Source organism: Phoenix dactylifera, unplaced genomic scaffold (genome assembly GCF_009389715.1).
Source record: "Phoenix dactylifera cultivar Barhee BC4 unplaced genomic scaffold, palm_55x_up_171113_PBpolish2nd_filt_p 001383F, whole genome shotgun sequence".
Taxonomy (NCBI): Eukaryota; Viridiplantae; Streptophyta; class Magnoliopsida; order Arecales; family Arecaceae; genus Phoenix; species Phoenix dactylifera.
Window position 1 is genome coordinate 59,166 of NW_024068706.1, and position 20,763 is coordinate 79,928.

Sequence of the window (20,763 nt, forward strand, 5' to 3'; positions counted from 1 at the left end):
CAGGGTGTTAACCAAAAGAGGGATCATACATAAAACCATCAGAAGCGGACGATCAAAAGAAAGGGAGAGAGAGAGAGAGAGCATACGATTGCTGAAGCCGAAAATGGCTGCGAACTCTCTTCGATCGCTGAGACGGAGAGGATGTGGATCTGCATATTAGAAGATACGAATCGATTAATTTCGTGACAAGTATTAAATTAAATTAAAATATAAACTCCAACAGGACATCGAACTTCCAATCACGTACCTTCCTCTACCCCGAGATAGGCGGTGGGTTGGATCCAAGTTTTCTCCTCGGGCGGAGGCGGGCCCTGAATCGATCGGGACTTGGGGCCGGTCGGTCGACGCCGGAAAGGAGAGAGAACAAACCCAGAACACCCGAAGAAGATGAGGAGGAGAAGAAGGAGAACAAGCGAGACCGTTGGAGAGGAGGGAGGAGGAGAAAAATACCTCCGGCGGAGCGGGTTGGGATCGGTCCGCGCCGGAGAGGAGGTAGCGCTGGAGACGAGGAATGGGGGCTAAGGCAGCGCCGGAGACGAGGAATGGGGGCTAAGGCAGCGCCGGGAGGAATGGGGGCTAAGCAGCGCCGGAGACGAGGATCGAAGATGAGGGTGCTCGGGAGTAGCTAGGGCTTTTTTGCGGGCTCCGGGGCGTCGGCTGCTGGGTATTAAGTGGGCTTCGGCGACGCTTATAAGCGTCGTATTATTAACCACGCTTATACGCGTCGTCTTAGGGAAAAAGAACGACGCGTTAAAGCGTCGTTGGATGTTAGGTCCTCGACGACGCTTTTAAAGCGTCGTTGATTGCTTCGAATTAGCAACGCTCCTACAAAGCGTTGGAAAGATTGGCGCGGGAGCGGAATTTGCCGGACGCTTTTTCCTAGCGCGGCAGATAAGCGTCGGCATTTTGTTATTTTACTGTAGTGTACACGGCTTAAGAAGTTCCACTTGGAAGCTTAATTTACATTAAGGGGGAGAATTCACACAAGTAATTACTACCACCACACTTATTACACCAAAAGAAGATGAAAAATACTTCGCCTCCCCCGATGGAGGGAGGATCCCTGAAATCGAGGGGAGAGACATCAGAAAGCTTACAATATAACACAGGAAAGTGGGACGGATCATACGCGATGGAATTACATACATGCACCGATTTATTCATAATAACATCAAACGCTGCTCCCAGCTAGCTGCGGTAACCTTCATTTTTTATAGGCGCCGGTGATGGTGTAGATGGTCTGGATGAGGGTGGCAACTGAATAGAGCGATACCGGCAACAAACGAGATGCTCAGCCATACACTGGAGCAATAACGTTGCTTCGCATCGGCATACATTCTGCGCCACTTGCTGTTGCAACAACGAATCACCTTCTTGTATACCTTAGCCAAGTAACCCGGCGTCTTAGAATGATCGATCACATTATGTAATTGCCTGAAGAGAGCGACCACCTCCGCAGGGCTGCTCAATCTGTGCTCCAACACCCCACTAGTTTCAAGCAGCCCCCACGTCTTCTTCTCTCCGCACGATGTGATCCAAGAATGCGACGTAGGCTGTGATGTACGAGTCCGCGGTGCCAGGAGACTCCTCAAAGCTGATTAGATTGTGGAGGAGAATATTGGTATGGTCCTCGACGCGCAATGCCGGCATCTGGATATCTCCAGATTTGCACGTCGTTACGTCGAGTACGCTTTGCGTTACAATTTTTTTTCTCCTTAAAATTCACCGCAGACTTTCGTTGGAGCTCTGTTGCGCTGGGGACATATCGATGTGGATCGATAAGTAAATCAATATTTTTCAAAAATTTTAATCTTTGACATTCCGGTGGCTCCAAATACATGTGGTAACAAATGAAGCAGATGATAAACCTCCTTGGCTTTCTGTGTCTGTTCGAAACTGTTCCTTCCTAAACGAGGGCATAAAAAAACCCGAGAGCATCTTTTCTGATTGAAGCCGTTGCCTTCATTGCCTCCATTTTGCATCTGTTTTGTTGGGTCAATATCATTTTTTCATCTTGAAAACATCCTCAAGGATAAAGAAAGGGATTTGGTTGTTGAGCAACAGCAAGTCACTCTTGACAAGGTCCAATGCCCGCCACTATATCACGTCGCGGCCCATGGGCATGTCGCCTAAGCCAAACAGCATAGGAGTACCTTGGCAAGACCATAATGACATGAAAGCCGCAAACCAAGATGAAGAAGCTATCAAGCATTAGCATCTCCAGAAAACTTTGGGAATCCATGCCGGAGTTATAGTCTTTTCCCATAACGCTCACGATTAAAACTTCACGGCATCTTCTTCCCTCTCCTTCATCTTACCGAAGAAATTTAACGAGGTCTTGTTTGTAACTATCGCCGATCACTTTTTGCACACACCACAGTTGTGTGTTCATCCGTGATTCTGAAATAACTTATCCTCCGTCTTCCGGTGGTAGGGGCCGATGGGCCACCGCCCTTGGCTCGTAAAGCTTCTTGTCACGGTCCTCAGTGCTTGCAGGAGCTGTGCTGATGCTTTTGGATGCAGTGTCATTATCTGGCTTCTGAAGGACGACAAGGATTTTATCCAGCATTTTTTTGGCCCAAACGTCCGTTTGCTTCGTCCCTTGGGGCTTGCATATGCTCCGATATCGCCAGAGGAAAGGCCGCCTGCTGCACTGGAGTTATCCTTCCCTTCAACAGCAATTATGGTTTCGCTCGCTTCCGTGGTCTCCACCTTCTCCTTTCCTTTGGCTTTCTCGGAGGAGGAAGTGCACCATATCCCCCATCCATCGCGCTCTGGCTGTAAGAAGGTTAGAGATGCTATTAGCTCCAGCTAGGAAAATAATAGATAAGGGGCCAGAGACGCACATGCATAACAGCTGGCTGGGATGATAGTATTATGAAGGGGGAAAGATAGCATGCAAGCAAGCATATATGGAACATAAGGCATCGGAGCAATGAATATGCTTTCATCCCAGCCAAGCAAGACATATAGTTTTAATTAGCTGGCTTAATTTTCATCCTACACAAGCAAGCATATATGGCAACATAAAGTCATCTGAGCACTGAATACAAATTGTGCTGCATAAAATCCAGTCTGATGATCTAGCGACGAAGGGGACGTTAATTGATCTGCTATGATGGAAGATCAACACATATTTAATTGACGGGCATCGAAGAGGGTGGATGGAGGGAGGAGAAGAATACCGTAGTATTTTTCACTAAAGGAATTAAGAGGACTTTTCTCTATATTTGAATTTCTTCAACTCTCTTCATTACAAAATGACTCAAGTAACAACCCTTTATAAAGAAGATTTTACAAACCCTTTTAAGTAACCTCTATACAAAATACTAAGAGTCATATTTAAGAATGACACTTCGGTTTTACTCATGAAGAGGAATTCTAAATAAATTTTATAGGTAAGATAAAAGGTCTTTTTGGAAACACAAATGTCTCAAATATATAACATCTCTTGTTCAATGCACAATTAAGTTTATTTATTTCCAACACCTCCCTTTAAACTTAATTGTCTTCCATCCTTCATACCAAGCAAACCTTTGAATTTGTTGAAGAGATCAACTCCAAGTGGTTTAGTAAAAAATATCTGCAACTTGATCATGAGTCTTCACATAAATAAGCTCCACATCTTTGTTCTTCACATGCTCCCCGGATTGAATGAAAATGAACATCTATATGTTTGCTCCTTTGATGATAAATCGGATTCTTCCCTAAAGTAATTGCCGACTTGCTATCAATGTAAATTTGTGTAGCTTCATTTTGATCAAGATTAATCTCTTTTAGCAAGCTCCTTAGCCATATTGCATGACTAAACACATGAAGATGCTGCAACATATTCTGCTTCATAAGTTGAGAGAGTAACAATCGCTTGTTTCTTAGACATCCATGAGAATGCCATATTATCCATAAAAAATACAAATCCGGAAGTACTTTTTCGGTCATCCAAGTCTCCACCCCAATCACTATCAGAATAGCCTTCAAGTTGAAAATTATTAGAATAAAAAAATAGAATAAGCCAATGCTTAGAGTACCTTTAACATAACGTAGGATCCTCTTTGCCACCTTCCAATGAGATAATTTTGGTTCCTCCATGAACCGCCTCACCAAACCAACGCCATATAGTATGTCTGGTCTTGTACATGTCAAATATCTCAAACACCCTACCAAGCTTTTGTAGAGTGTAGGATCAATCACCTTACCTTCATCATTCTTGGACAATTTTACACCACAATCCACTGGTGTGTTAATAGGATTGCAATCTTCCATCTTGAACCTTTTAATCACTTCCTTTGCATAGTGCACTTGGGAAAGAAAATTTTCATCTTCTAATTGATTCACTTCTAAACCAAGAAAATAGGACATAAGTCCCATGTCAGTCATTTCGAACTTCTTTTGCCATTGCTTGTTTGAATTCTTTGATCAATTGTATAGAATTGCCGGTGAAGATAAGATCATCAACATATAATGAGACAAGTAATTTGTTTCCATCCTTCTCTTTTGATATAGAGAGCTTGTTCATAGGGGCATTGAACAAACCCATTTGCCTTGAAATAAGCATCAATTCTTGAATTCCAAGCTCTAGGTGCTTGCTTCAAACCGGTAGAGCGCCCCTTTTTAACACTTTGTCTTCTTGTCCACTTCTGACATAACCTTTGGGTTGCTCAATGTACACTTCTTCATTCAAATAGTCATTAAGAAAGGCTGATTGACATCAGGTTGAAAAATCTTCCATTTGTTTTGAGCCACCAAAGAAATCACCAAGCGAATGGTCTCCATTCGAGCAATGGGAGCAAAAACCTCCTCGTAGTCAATTCCGGCCTTTTGCTTGTAGCCTTTAGCCACAAGTCGTGCTTTGTATTTCTCCACTCACCTTACGAATTTCTTTTGACCTTGTAAACCCACTTTACTCCAATTGGTTCAAGCCTACTTGGTAGAGAAGTAAGCTCCCATGTCTTATTTTTTTCTATGGCTTCTATCTCTTCATTCATCGGCTTTCCTCCACTTCTTATCTTTGATAGCATCTTCAAAAGAAATTATTTCTTCATTAGTAAAAAGACAAATAAGATTTAAGAAAGTTGTCACCTCATATAAATCTTGAATGCTTCTTATCTTTAGTGGTGTTGAAACATCTTCAACCGATGAAGTAGGAGATGAAAGGTGGTGTTGGCTGCTCTAATTTGCTCCTGATCTAGCTCTCATCTTGTATCATCCACCATGTTAGTGTTGCCAATTCCAAATGCCGTCTTCTTGGAAACTCCACATCTCGACTTACAATGACTTTCTTCTCCTTTGGTTTCCATAGAGTTTATAGGCTTTGGATCTTGCATTGTACCCGATGAAAATGCATGGTAAGCTTTTATCATCTAACTTGCTTCTTCTTTGATCCGGAATATGTGCATAAGCTATGCACCCAAACACTTTCAAAATGAGATATATCAGGCTTGTATCCACTCCATGCTTCTTGTGGTGTTTACTTCTTCCAAGTTCTTTGTGGGGCATCTATTAAGCAAGATAGACCGCACAATTACGGCCTCGCCGCCAAAACTCCTTCGACAACTCCTTTGTTTAAGCATGCTTCAGACCATGTCAAGTATAGTCCGATTTTTTCTTTCCACGACGCCATTTTGTTGAGGTGAGTATGGGCAGTCAAGGGTCTCCAAATGCCATGAGTTTTGCAAAAAGCTTCAAACTCCTTGGATGTGAATTCTCCTCCACGATCTGACTGCCACCGCCTTGATAGTATAGCCACTTTGATTCTCCGCCAAAGTTTTAAACTCCTTGAAAGCTTGAAATGCTTCTGACTTCTCCTTCAAGAGATACACCCATATTTTTCTGCTGAAATCATCAATAAAAGTTAGAAAATAGCGACGACCTCCAAATGAGCTTGGAGTGATTGGTCCGCAATGTCGGTGTGGATAAGTTGAAGTGGTGTTTTTGCGTTGTTATAAGACTTCTTTGGAAAGCTCCTTCTTGAGTGTTTGCCAAGAACACACCCCTCACATATATTATTAGGGACATCAATATAAGGCAGCCCCTTCACCATTCTTTTACTTGAAAGAAGCTTTAGAGCACCGAAGTTTATATGTCTGAACCGCAAATGCCAAAGCCAAGATACATCATTCATACATGCACTTAGACATTTAGCAACAATATGATTTATGTTTAATACAAACATGCAGTTATTTGACATAGGAACATGAGCAATCAATTTATTTTGTTTCGTTAGATAGAAGCTTCCTTCCTTTAGTTGCATATCAAATCCTCTCTCCAAGAGTTGCCCAATACTAAGAATATTGGTTTTCATATCAGGCACATAATAGACATTGAAAATAAACTGTTGGCTTCCATCTTTGAGTTGAATAAGTATCTTACCAATGCCCTTCACCTTTACCTTGGAAGCATCTCCAAATGAGACATGGCCATTCACCGATTCATCAAGTTTCATGAAAATTTCTTTGTGCCCCGACATATGGTTACTTGCACCGGAGTCCAAGTACCACATATTTTGATTGATAGCATCTCCTCCTTTTCGTGCTAGTAGAAGCACGTCATCTCCATCATCTTTCTTTTTGGTATAATTGGCTTTCTCATGAACTTGACTAGATTGATTAGAGTAGCACTCAAAAGAATAATGCCCAAACTTGTTGCAATTGTAACATTGAATTTGACCCTTGTCATACCTTCGGCCTCTACCTCTTTGTCCTCTTCCTCCACGATTTTGGTTGCCTTCCTCAATATTGTTGTGGTCACCACGGCCTTTACCACGACCATAAGATCCACCTTGACCTCTACCATGACCACGTCCTCGGCCACGACCACGACCTTTTTGGCTACTTTCGCCTCTTGACTCCTCCTTTTTGTTATTGATGGAGAGCTTGCTTTGTAGAACTTGATCCAGTGGCTCTTGTCTTCGCTTTAGTATTCTTTGCTCATGGGCTTGAAGTGAACCCATAAGCTCATCCACCGTCATAGTGTCCAAGTCTTTGGACTCTTCAATGGCCGCCACAACATAATCAAATTCGTGGTCTAAAGATCGTAGGATTTTTTCCACGACCCAATTATCATCAAGTGTCTCGCCGTTCCTCCTCAGTTGGTTTACAACGGTCAACACCTTTGTGAAATAGTCCGACACAACTTCGGACTCCTTCATTTACAAAGCTTCAAACTCGCCTCTCAAGCTTTGGAGGTGAACCTTCTTCACCTTTTCTACACCTTTGTAAGAATTTTGTAAAATCTCCCATTCTTGCTTGGAATTGGTAGCACTTGCAACCTTCTCAAAAGCAGCCTCATCTAGGCCTTGGTAGATGAAGTAGAGAGCCTTCTTGTCTTTCTTCAAAGTCTCTCGTTGTTGCGTCGTAAGAATATCTCTATCTTTGGCTTCTACATAGCCTCTTTCGACTATGTCTCAAATATCTTGAGATCCAAGCAACGTCTTCATTTGGATGCTCCAATTCTCATAGTTGGTATTGGTAAGACGAGGAATGGGAAGCACTTCGGTAGCCATGATCTAGCTCTGATACCACTTTGAAGAGGTGGATGGAGGAGAAGAAGAATACCGTAGTATTTTTCACTAAGGAATTAAGAGGACTCTTCTCTATATTTGAATTTCTTCAACTCTCTTCATTACAAAATGATTCAAGTAACAACCCTTTATAAAGAGGATTTTACAACCCTTTAAGTAACCTCTATATAAAATATTAAGAGTCATATTTAAGAATGACACTTCGGTTTTACTCATGAAGAGGAATTCTAAGTAAATTTTATAGGTAAGGTAAAAGATCTTTTTGGAAACACAAATGTCTCAAATGTATAACATCTCTTGGTTCAATGCACAATTAAGTTTATTTATTTCCAACATCGGGCACCGGTCTCCTCCGCTCGGTAGTCTGCTAGAATTTCACTTGCTGGAAAGTTTCTGGCGGGGACCCTCCGATACCTAAGTTAGAATAACGAGGCAACAGTGTAGAAGAGAGATCTCAGCAGAGAGTGGTCTCTGTGAGTAATTATGAGCGCTTATTCTACGCGTACCTTAAGTTTTCTGCGTTACCCCCATTATATAGGAAAGCCAGTTTGATCGTTACCTAGGGCGATGTGACATGCAATGATGCCAAGCAGTAGTCAATGGTACGGCCATGGCACAGATCAGTCCATGTGGGCAAAGTGCGACACAAGTCTAATACGGGACATAGGGCTGCCACAATTGCAGACTGCGAGAGTTATCGATTGTTAGAGCTATCAGCCATGGTCGACGCGTACTGATGGTTCTCCTCGGCTGGCGACTCTACGGTTGGAGCCAAAGTCGTATCTTAGCTCATGTCCGAGGTCATAGGGGCCAGTCTGGTCTGAGGTCGAGGTGTCTTATATTTTTCTAATCAATGAAAACATACTTATGATGCTTGCATAAAAAAATTAGCATAATATAATAATATTAATTTGTTGTAAATTATGCTAGTGGGCTAACTAAGTGAAACGGTGCTTAGAGGACCATTAGTTATTGTGAGATAAGGAACGGCTCAGGAAATGTCTCGCTCGCTGTCTCTCTCTCTCTCTCTCCTTCCCTCAGGGCAAACAAGTTAAACTGGTGGAACTTTATCTAATGCGGGCGCCTGAGCTTCAGCCAGCACAAAGCGTCACATCACCATGGTGAATTTGCTCACCAACAATAGACGGATTTACCGATTGCCGTCCTGCGCACTCTCCATCTGCGTGCATCCGAGGAGATTGGTGGGGTCGCGCCTGGTCCCTCCTGAGAGAACATGCCAGCTATTCTGAATGCGATTAGCCAGTAATAGGGAACAATTAATAACCGTTTTAAATCAATAATATCTTACAGAAATAAGGTTAAATACTGCATCATTAGTTCCAGCATCAATTACAACAGAAAAACTGTAAGTAGTTAGGCACACGGCTTTAAAAGTTCCACCTGCAAGGTTAATTTACATTAAGGGGGAGAATTCACACAAGTAACTACCACCACAATTATTACACCAAAAGAAGATGAAAAATACTTCATCTCCCCCGATGGAGGGAGGATCCCCGAAATCTAGGGGAGAGACATCAGACAGCTTACAACATAACACAGGAAAGAACATTACATCTGAGACAAGTGGGCGGATCATACGCGATGGATTACATTCATGCACCATTTATTCAGAATAACATCAAACGCTGCTCCTAGATAGCAGCGGTGCCATTCAATTTTTCATAGTAGCCGATGATGGCGCAGATGGTCTCGATGAGGGTGAGAACTGACAGAGCGATACCGGCAACAAACGAGATGCTCAGCCATACATTGGAGCAATAACGTTGCTTCGCATCGGCATACATTTGGCGCCACTTGCTGTCGCAACAACGATTCACCTCCTGGTATACCTTAGCCAAGTAACCCGGCGTCTTATAATGATCGATCACATAATGTAATTGCCTGAAGAGAGCGACCACCTCCGCAGAGCTGGTCAATCTGTGCTCCAACACCCCACTATTTTCAAGCAGCTCCACGTCTTCTTCTCTCTGCACGATGTGATCCAAGAATGCGACGTAGGCTGTGACGTACGAGTCCAGGGTGCCAAGAGGCTGCTCAAAGCTGATTAGATTATGGAGGAGAATATTGGTATGGTCCTCGACGCGCAATGCCGGCATCTGGATATCTCCAGATTTGCGCGTCGTTACGTCGAGTACAATTTCTGGCTCCATTTCTTTCACCTTAAAATTCACCGCAGACTTTCGTTGGAGCTCCGTTGCGCTGGGGAGAGATCGCAGTGGATCGATAAATGGAAGAATATCTCCAAGCAAGCTTCCACCAGGATGCACCGGTGGCTCCAAATACATGTGGTACAAATCAAGCAGATGATCAACCTTCCCTTTTTCTGGGTCTTTCGAACTGTTCCTTCCTAAATCGAGAAAATCAAAAAAATCGAGAGCATCTTTTCTGATTGAACCGTTGCCTTCATTGCCTCCATTTCGCTTCTTTTCTTTTGGGCAAATATCATTTTTCATCTTGAAAACATCCTCAAGGATAAAGAAAGGGATTTGGTTGTTGAGCAACAGCAAGTCAGTCTTGACAAGCTCCGATGCCCGCACTATATCACGTTGTGCCCATGGTAGAGCGGGTAAGCCCACCAGCATAGGGACTACCTTGGCAAGACCATAATTAAATGAAAGCGCAAACAAGATGAAGCAGCTATCAAGCATTAACATCTCCAAAAAACTTTGGGAATCCATGCCGAAGTTATAGTCTTTCCCATAACACTCACGATAAAAATCCAAAGCATCTTCTTTCCTCTCCTTCATCTTACCGAGGAATTTACCGAGGTCTCGTTTGTAACTGTCGCCGATCACTTCTTCTTCTTCTTCTTTTTTTGGGTGAAAGCCGATCACTTCTTGCACACACCACAGTTTGTGTTCATCTTATTAGCTCATCCATCATGTATTTGAACAGCACGGTTAAAACGTTTCAAACTGAAACGTTTTTAACAACTAAAACGGATTCTGGTGCTGTAACTGTCAGCTCACCAGAATCCGTTAGAAAACCATCTCACTGCCTTAAGCTCTATATAAACCCGTGTAACTCAATGGTTCCGTTGGTGAAAGATTTAGAAATCATCACTACTATTCTCTCCCAGTCCTCTCTATACAATCTTCTTCATGGTATCAGAGCCCAAGATCCTGTGAGCTCTCTTTATTGTTCCCATATCAAAATGGAAGATATCTAACAACTGATGTCAGAGAAATCAATCGATCTTGAAGTTCATCTACCCATGATCTCTTCCGGGTCTGTGCATGCCACAGGAGCTGCTGAAGACTTCCAGTCTCAGGATGGTCAAGTTATCCCTCCAAAGCTCAAATTCTTACTTAATCAGATACGATCCTTAGTACCAAATCAGCTTATCTCTGACAACTATCTCACATGGAGATCTCAAGTCACCAGGATCTTCAAAGCCAGTGGTTACTATGGCTTCCTCGATGGCTCCTCCACACCTACCAGAACATCTGGTACCTTAGATTCAACAGTATCTGAAACATGGTTCTTCACGGATTAATTTCTTGCCACAGCACTGAACTCCATCATTTCCTCCTCTGTTCTCCCATATGTAATTAATCTAGAGCATTGCTATCAAATCTGGGCAGCTTTAGATTGCAGATTAAACTCTGCTACTAGAACCCACATCATCCAGCTCAAAAATGAGCTACATAATATCAAGAAAAGAGATCTATCAATGTCTCAATACCTTGATGAAATTAGATCCAAAGTTGATGCACTAACCGCTGCAGGGTCATAGATCGATTCAGAGGATGCTGTCCTCTACGTTCTCAATGGGTTGCCACCTACATATGACTCATTTGCAACTGCTATTCGGACTCGATCTTCCTCAATTTCCCTGGATGAACTCTATGCACTTCTCTGTAGCGAAGAAATCATTCTATCCACTAAGGACAGAGATCAACCATCTCCAGACTCCACGTTTGCTCTAACTGCTGTTCAAGGACGAGGTCACAGTGGCAGATTCTTCTCAACATTCAGAGGTGGCGGTCGAACTAGATCATTTCCCAGAACTAGTGGCTGGATCTCTCCAGGACGAGGCAACAGTGGCAGGTCCATCATTGAATGTCAGATTTGTGGAAAGCGTGGACACTCTGCCATACATTGTTGGTATCGCTTAGATACCAATTACACCGGGAAAACTACATCATCTGGTCATCAGGCACTCTTTACTGCTCCGCTCCCAGCAGTCCCTTCTTCTGGCAATTGGATTCTAGATAGTGGAGCCACCACTCACTTAACAGCAGATGCTTCACAAATCAACCATCCAGCACCCTTTCATGGCTCGGAGCAGGTATCAATTGGGAATGGAGAATCACTTCCCATTCATCACTCAGGCACTGGTATTCTTCCCACTCCGTCTCACATCTTCCATCTTTCTCAAATTCTTCATGTCCCTGCCATCTCCCACAATTTACTGTCAGTTCATAAACTTGCTGTGGATAACAATTGTCTTCTTATTTTTGATTCCAATGGTTGCATTATCAAGGACAAACACACCAACCAGACAATCTTCCAAGGACGATGCACTGAGGGACTGTATCCGATCCCATTCACCTTTGCTCAGCATTCTCCTCAGCCTTCAGTTTCATCCAAAGCACTTCTGTCCACTCCTTCTTCCATCAACCTCTGGCATCAACGTCTGGGTCACCCGGCTGACTCCGTCATCTCTCATATCGCCAAACACTCCTCCGTTCAACGCTCCAGGAATCCAGCTGATGTGTGTTCCACCTGCTGTATGGCCAAAAGTCACAAACTCTCGTTTCACTCAGTGGGCATCCTCTCCAAACATCCTTTAGAACTTATTCACTCCGATGTATGGGGACCTTGTTCCATTCCTTCTGTCACTGGGTTCCGATATTACGTTTTATTCCTAGATGATTTTTCCCGCTTCAGCTGGGTATATCCCATGTTCTCTAAATCAGATGTATTCCATCATTTTGTACATTTTAAAAATCTGGTTGAGAAACAGTTTTCTACCTCTATTAAGATCTTCCGGTCTGATGGTGGTGGTGAGTTTAATAACCACAACTTTCAAACATTGTGCTCCTCTTCTGGCATTATTCATCAATTTTCCTCTCCTCACACCCCTGAGCAGAATGGCTCCGCTGAGAGGAAACACCGTCACATTTCTGAAGTGGTCCGAAGTCTTCTTATCCAATCTTCAGTCCCCGCCAGATTCTGGACTGATGCTCTGCTCACAACGGTTTATCTCATCAACCGCCTTCCATCACCATTACTTCATCATAAGTGTCCTTTCGAAATCCTGTATCATAAGATTCCTGACTATAGCATTCTCAAAACCTTCGGCTGCAGTTGTTTTCCCTGGCTTCGGCCCTACGCACGCACCAAACTCTCTCCTAGATCCATTCCATGCATTTTCCTTGGCTATTCCACTCGTCATAAAGGATACAGATGTTATTATCCTACAACGGGCAGAATTTTTATCTCTCGCCATGTTAGGTTTGATGAGACCTACTTCCCGTTTTCCCAACAAGCTACCACTTCTCCTTCTTCCTCTGTCCCACTACCTTTCACTCTTCTTGTCCCTGCATCTTTGTCATCTCCATCAAACATTCAGTCATTCCCTCCTACTATCTCACCCATTGTCTTACCACCACCCACCTCTTTCAGTTCTCCATCATCACTTCCCGCTTCCTCTTCTCTTACACCAACCTCTGTCACATCCTCAACCTCTCTTCCTGTTTCTATTCCTCCTACACAGCATGCTTCAACACACCACATGATTACAAGATCCCAAATAGGCTCCCTTAAACCCAAACAGATACTCTCCTTGCTCAGTCACTCCACTGATTCAGAACCTACTTGCTTCACTACGGCTCATACCAATCCTCAGTGGCGATCAGCCATGTCCGAAGAGTTCAATGCTCTTCTTGAGCAGGGGACTTGGGAATTGGTTCCAAGGCCTTTGAACCAACAAGTTCTGGGCTGCAAATGGACATTTAAAATCAAACATCACTCTGATGGATCCATTGCTCGCTATAAAGCCAGGCTGGTTGCTCAAGGCTTTCATCAGCAGTATGGCATTGACTATTTTGAAACATTTAGTCCAGTGGCCAAGTTCCAAACTATTAGAGTTCTCATTGCACTGGCTACTACACTCTCCTGGACCATTCGACAAATTGATGTGTCGAATGCCTTTTTACATGGGAAATTAGATGAGACTGTCTTCATGGAACAGCCAAAAGGATTTATTGATCCTCTCTACAGTAACCACGTTTGCAAATTGAAGAAGGCTCTCTACGGGCTCAAACAAGCTCCCAGGCAGTGGTTTGCTACCTTCACATCCTTCCTGGTTCAGCTTGGGTTCACAATCAGCACAGCTGATCCTTCGCTTCTCTTATTTCATCAAGACTCCACTTTTGTCTATGTCCTTGTATATGTTGATGACATTCTTATAACAGGAAATAGCAGCCCTGCAATTACCAAGCTTATCCTTCAACTAAGTGATCAATTCAAGATTAAAGATCTTGGAGTTCTGTCCTACTTCCTGGGGATTCAAGCTCTCTACTCAAATGCTGGAGTTGCTCTCAATCAGTCCAAATATGCTCAGTCTCTTCTGCAGAAGGCTGGGTTATCAGAGTGCAAATCTGTCTCTGCTCCTTTATCAACCAAGCGACAATCTTCGGCGATCTCTGCACCATTCTCTAACCCGGAGCTCTTCCGAAGCCTGGCCGGTTCACTTCAATATCTTACTATCACCAGGCCAGATATTACCTTTGCAGTCAACTATATCTGCCAGTTCATGCATTGCCCTCTTGAGGTTCATTATCAAATGCTCAAACGGATTCTCCGTTATATCAAGGGATCAGTAGGTCACTCACTTCATTACACACCTGGCTCATTAGATCTTTCTGCATTCAGTGACTCTGATTGGGCAGGGGACTCATCTGATCGGCGGTCCACCACTGGTTATTGTATATTCCTTGGATCAAACCTCATCTCATGGATCGCTAAGAAACAATCCACTGTTGCACGATCCTCTACTGAAGCTGAATACAGGGCATTGGCAATCACCACATCCGAAATCATCTGGCTCCGACGACTTCTTCATGAACTGCATCATCCGGCTACTACATCCACAGAATTGTGTTGTGACAACATCTCCGCTTTATCTCTAGCAACGAATCCAGTCTTCCATGCTCGCACGAAGCATATTGAGGTTGACTACCACTTTGTGAGGGAAAAAGTTCAGTCCAAGGAAATTCGTCTTGCTCATATCTCCACTGAGGACCAACCGGCAGACATCCTTACCAAAGCTCTTCCTGTTCAACGGCATCTTCGCCTCTGCACCAAGCTTCGAGTTCTACCCACGAACTCAGCTTGAGGGGGGATATTAGCTCATCCATCATGTATTTGAACAGCACGGTTAAAACGTTTCAAACTGAAACGTTTTAACAACTAAAACGGATTCTGGTGCTGTAACTGTCAGCTCACCAGAATCCGTTGGGAAACCATCTCACTGCCTTAAGCTCTATATAAACCCGTGTAACTCAATGGTTCCGTTTGTGAAAGATTTAGAAATCATCACTACTATTCTCTCTCAGTCCTCTCAATACAATCTTCTTCACATCTGTGATTCTGAAATAATTATTCTCCATCTTCCGGTGGTAGGGGCCGATGGCCACCGCCCTTGGCTCGTAAAGCTTCTTGTCACGGTCCTCAGTGCTTGCAGGAGCTGTGCTGATGCTTTTGGATGCAGTGTAACTAGGTCTTTTCTGAAGGACTTTGATTTTATCCAGCATTGTTTCGGCCCAAACGTCCGTTGCTAGGATATCGCCAGGGGAAAGGCCGCCTGCTGCACGGGAGTTACCCTCCCCTTCAACAGCAATTATGGTTTCGCTCGCTTCCGTGGTCTCCACCTTCTCCTTTCCTTTGGCCTTCTCGGAGGAGTCCATCGCGCCTTTGCTGTAAGAAGGATAGAAATGCTATTAGCTCTAGCTGGGAAAATAATAGATAAAGGGAGAGCCGCACAAGCAAGCATATATGGTAACATAAGTCATCGGAGCACAGAATACATATTGTGCCGCTAAAATCTGGTCTGAGGACGTTGATCTGCTATGATGGAAGATAAAGTACCGATGAAGAGGCCTCCGATGCCCAAATTTTATAGAGCTCTAAAAAACAGAATATGTAGAAAGACCAAGGAGAGGAGGAAGTAGAGTGCGCACAGTTTGTGTTCGTTCATAAAGTCTTGAGTCTTTTATTATAGATAAGGAGTACTAGTCGCACTGGAGTGAGACTAGAATTTAAAGTCCCACTGGGAGCTGATTCCTTATTCTCCTTTTTCTATATTGATCCAAAAAATAAGTCCAATTGAAACCAGTCCCTCCTATACTATATATCGGCTTACGACCGGCAAACCCAATTTTGGTCACATCATATGTGAATCACGTTATATAAATAAAGACCAAGGGGCGACTAAATATAAAGTCTTTGGCAGCAAGTCTGTGTGGGTTGATCTAGAAGCTCCATTATTTGAAGGGCAATGATAACTATAGGGTAACTTGAAAAAATTACTCAAAAACAAGGCACTTAAGTGTTTCGCACCAACTACGTTGCTTTATTAAATGGCACGCTTCATGGTGAAATTATTGATTGAACCAAATCAACCAACTTAATAGTGGACCAACATAATTACAAAGGAACATACATAAATATGTCTGAATTGCTCTCTTTTCCTTCTACTTCTTTTTCATCAAGATCTGTATTGCTCAGAGGTAAAATTATGGTCCATATTTTTTATAGTTAGATTAATATTCCACTGCTGAAAAGGTCGACCTGATCCAATCAATAATTTCTCCACCTCATAATATAAAAGTGCAAAGACTAAAACTATGATTAATATTTTTTTATTAAAAAGAATAATGAGTTGAGATGGGTGCCTTGTCACCTATCTGGAAAATGGATCAGGCAATTGTCCATCCTATCGGCACGTCAAATATGGCTGGAATGTTAACAAGCAAGCATATAAAGGGAGAACCACACAAGCAAGTATATATGGTAACATAAGTCATCGGAGCACTGCATACATATTGTGCCCCTAAAATCCGTTCTGAGAACGTTGTTTTGCTATGATGGAAGATAAAGTGCCGATGAAGAGGCCTCTAGAGCTCTAAAGAACAGAATATGTAGAAAGACCAAGAAGAAGAGGAAGTAGATGAGTAGCTTCTGTTCGTTCATAGAGTCTTGAGTCTTTTCTTATAGATAAGGAGTACTGGTCCCACTAGTGTGAGACTCAAAATTTAGAATCCGACTGGGAGTGATTCCTTATTTTTCTTTTCTGGATTGATCCAAAAAATAAGTCTAATTGAAATTGGTCCCTCCTATACTACATGTCGGCTTACGATTGGCAAACCCAATTTTGGTCACATCATACGTGAACCACGTTATATAAATAAAGGTCAAGGAACGACCAAATATAGCAATAATTGTTGTTGACGGGTCCTTATATTTTTTGGCAGCAAGTCTGTGTGGCTAGATCTAGATGCTCCATTATTTGAAGGGCAATGATAGGGTAACTCAAAAAAATTACTCAAAAACAAGGTGCTTAAGTGTTTCGCACCAACTAAGTTGTTCCATTAAATGGCACGCCTCATGGTTAAATTATTGGTTGAACCAAATCTATTAGCTCAGCAGTAGACCAACGTAATTACGAAGGAACATGCATAAATATGCCTGCGTTGATCTCTTTTTCTTCTGTTTCTTTTTTGTCAATATCTGCATTGCTCAGAGGTGAAAATATGGTTCATATTTTTTATGGTTAGATTTATATTCCACTGCTGAAATGGTCGGTCTGATCCAATCAATAATTTCTCCACCTCATAATATAAAAGTGCAAAGGCTAAAACTATGATTATTATTTTTTTATTAAAAAGGATAATGAGTTGAGATGGGCGCTTTATCACCTATCTAGAAAATGGATCAGGCAGTTGTCCATCCTATTGGCACGTCAAATACAGCTGGTATGTCAACAAGCAAGCATATGAAGGAAGAATCACACAAGCAAGCATATATTGTGACATAAGTCATTGGAGCACTGCATACATATTGTGCCGCTAAAATCTGGTCTGAGGACGTTGATCTGCTATGATGGAAGATAAAGTACCGATGAAGAGGCCTTTAGAGCTCTAAAGAACAGAATATGTAGAAAGACCAAGAAGAAGGGGAAGTAGATGAGTAGTTTGTGTTCGTTCATAGAGTCTTGAGTCTTTTCTTATAGATAAGGAGTACTGGTCCCACTGGCATGAGACTCAGAATTTAGAATCCAACTGGGAGCTGATTCCTTATTCTCCTTTTTCTGGATTGATCCAAAAAACAAGTCCAATTGAAACTGGTCCCTCATATACTATATGTCGGCTTACGACTGGCAAACCCAATTTTGGTCACATCATATGTGAATCACGTTATATAAATAAAGACCAAGGGGCGACCAAACATAGAAAGTCTTTGGCAGCAAGTCTGTGTGGGTTGATCTAGAAGCTCCATTATTTGAAGGGCAATGATAGCTATAGGGTAACTTAGAAAAATTACTCAAAAACAAGGCACTTAAGTGTTTCGCACCAACTACGTTGCTCTATTAAATAGCATGCTTCATGGTGAAATTATCGATTGAACCAAATCAACCAGCTTAATGGTGGACCAACATAATTACAAAGGAACATACACAAATATGTCTGAATTGCTCACTTTTCCTTCTACTTCTTTTTCATCAAAATCTGTATTGCTTAGAGATAAAGTTATGGTCCATAATTTTTATAGTTAGATTAATATTCCACTGCTGAAAAGGTCGATATGATCCAATAAATAATTTCTCCACCTCATAATATAAAAGAGCAAAGACTAAAACTATGATTAATATTTTTTTTATTAAAAAGGATAATGAGTTGAGATGGGCGCCTTGTCACCTATTTGGAAAATGGATCAGGCAATTGTCCATCCTATTGGCACGTTAAATACAGCTGGTATGTCAACAAGCAAGCATATGAAGGGAGAACCACACAATCAAGCATATATGGTAACATAAGTCATCGGAGCACTGCATACATATTGTGCCGCTAAAATCCGGTCTGAGGAAGTTGATCTGCTATGATGGAAGATAAAGTACTGATGAAGAGGCCTTTAGAGCTCTAAAGAACAGAATATGTAGAAAGACCAAGAAGAAGGGGAAGTAGATGAGTAGTTTGTGTTCGTTCAGAGAGTCTTGAGTCTTTTCTTATAGATAAGGAGTACTGGTCCCACTGGCGTGAGACTCAGAATTTAGAATCCAACTGGGAGCTGATTCCTTATTCTCCTTTTTCTGGATTGATCCAAAAAACAAGTCCAATTGAAACTGGTCCCTCCTATACTATATGTCGGCTTACGACCGGCAAACCCAATTTTGGTCACATCATATGTGAATCACGTTATATAAATAAAGACCAAGGGGCGACCAAACATAGAAAGTCTTTGGCAGCAAGTCTGTGTGGGTTGATCTAGAAGCTCCATTATTTGAAGGGCAATGATAGCTATAGGGTAACTTAGGAAAATTACTCAAAAACAAGGCACTTAAGTGTTTCGCACCAACTACGTTGCTCTATTAAATAGCACGCTTCATGGTGAAATTATCGATTGAACCAAATCAACCAGCTTAATGGTGGACCAACATAATTACAAAGGAACATACACAAATATGTTTGAATTGCTCACTTTTCCTTCTACTTCTTTTTCATCAAGATCTGTATTGCTCAGAGGTAAAGTTATGGTCCATAATTTTTATAGTTAGATTAATATTCCACTGCTGAAAAGGTCGATCCGATCCAATAAATAATTTCTCCACCTCATAATATAAAAGAGCAAAGACTAAAACTATGATTAATATTTTTTTTTATTAAAAAGGATAATGAGTTGAGATGGGCGCCTTGTCACCTATCTGGAAAATGGATCAGGTAGTTGTCCATCCTATTGGCACGTTAAATACAGCTGGTATGTCAACAAGCAAGCATATGAAGGGAGAACCACACAATCAAGCATATATGGTAACATAAGTCATCGGAGCATTGCATACATATTGTGCCGCTAAAATCCGGTCTGAGGATGTTGATCTGCTATGATGGAAGATAAAGTACCGATGAAGAGGCCTCTAGAGCTCTAAAAAACAGAATATGTAGAAAGGCCAAGAAGAAGAGGAAGTAGATGAGTAGTTTGTATTCATTCATAGAGTCTTGAGTCTTTTCTTATAGATAAGGAGTACTGGTCCCACTGGCGTGAGACTCAGAATTTAGAATCCGACTGGGAGCTGATTCCTTCTTTTTCTTTTTTGGATTGATCCAAAAAATTAGTCCAATTGAAACTGGTCCCTCCTATACTACATGTCGGCTTCCGATTGGCAAACCCGATTTTGGTCACATCATACGTGAATCACGTTATATAAATAGGTTCAAGGAACGACCAAATACAGCAATAATTCTTGTTGATGGGTCCTTATATTTTTTGGCAGCAAGTCTATGTGGCTAGATCTAGATGCTCCATTATTTGAAGGGCAATGATAGGGTAACTCAGAAAAATTACTCAAAAACAAGGCACTTAAGTGTTTTGCACCAACTAAGTTGTTCCATTAAATGGCACACCTTGACCCTATGGCATTGGTCCAAGGTGTGTGTGGGATACTCTTGCATCATGATATGCTTGACCCTATTAGCTCTAGCTGGGAAAATAATAGATAAAGGGAGAGCCGCACATATTAGCTGGCTGGGATGAAAGCATGTGAAGGGAGAGCCACACAACACAAGCAAGCATATATATGGTAACATAAGTCATCGGAGCACTGAATACATATTGTGCCGCTAAAATCCGATTTGAGGACGTTGATCTACTATGATGGAAGATAAAGTACCAATGAAGAAGCCTCTAGAGCTCTAAAGAACAGAATATGTAGAAAGACCAAGAAGGAGAGGAAGTAGAGTGCTCATAGTTTGTGTTCGTTTATAAAGTCTTAGAGTCTTTTCTTATAGATAAGGAGTACTGGTTCCACTGGAGTGAGACTTCAGAATTTAGAATCGGACTGGGAGCTGATTCCTTATTTTCCTTTTCTGGATTGATCCAAAAAATAGGTCCAATTGAAACTGGTCCCTCCTATACTAAATGTTGGCTTACGATTGGCAAACCTGATTTTGGTCACATCAGATGTGAATCACGTTATATAAACTAAGGTCAAGGAGCCACCA

General features: G+C 42.1%; 1 protein-coding gene across 1 annotated transcript; it reads right to left on the minus strand.

The window, feature by feature from the left end:
* Positions 1 to 9,171: 9,171 nt before the first annotated feature.
* Positions 9,172 to 15,549, minus strand: LOC103706525 (UPF0481 protein At3g47200-like). The gene is made up of 2 exons (XM_039122163.1): positions 15,132 to 15,549; positions 9,172 to 10,403 (listed from the first exon to the last, which is right to left on the minus strand). The coding sequence occupies exons 1-2, from the start codon at positions 15,454 to 15,456 to the stop codon at positions 9,172 to 9,174; spliced, it is 1,557 nt and encodes a 518-aa protein (XP_038978091.1). The 5' UTR covers positions 15,457 to 15,549.
* Between the last annotated feature and the right edge of the window lie 5,214 nt (positions 15,550 to 20,763).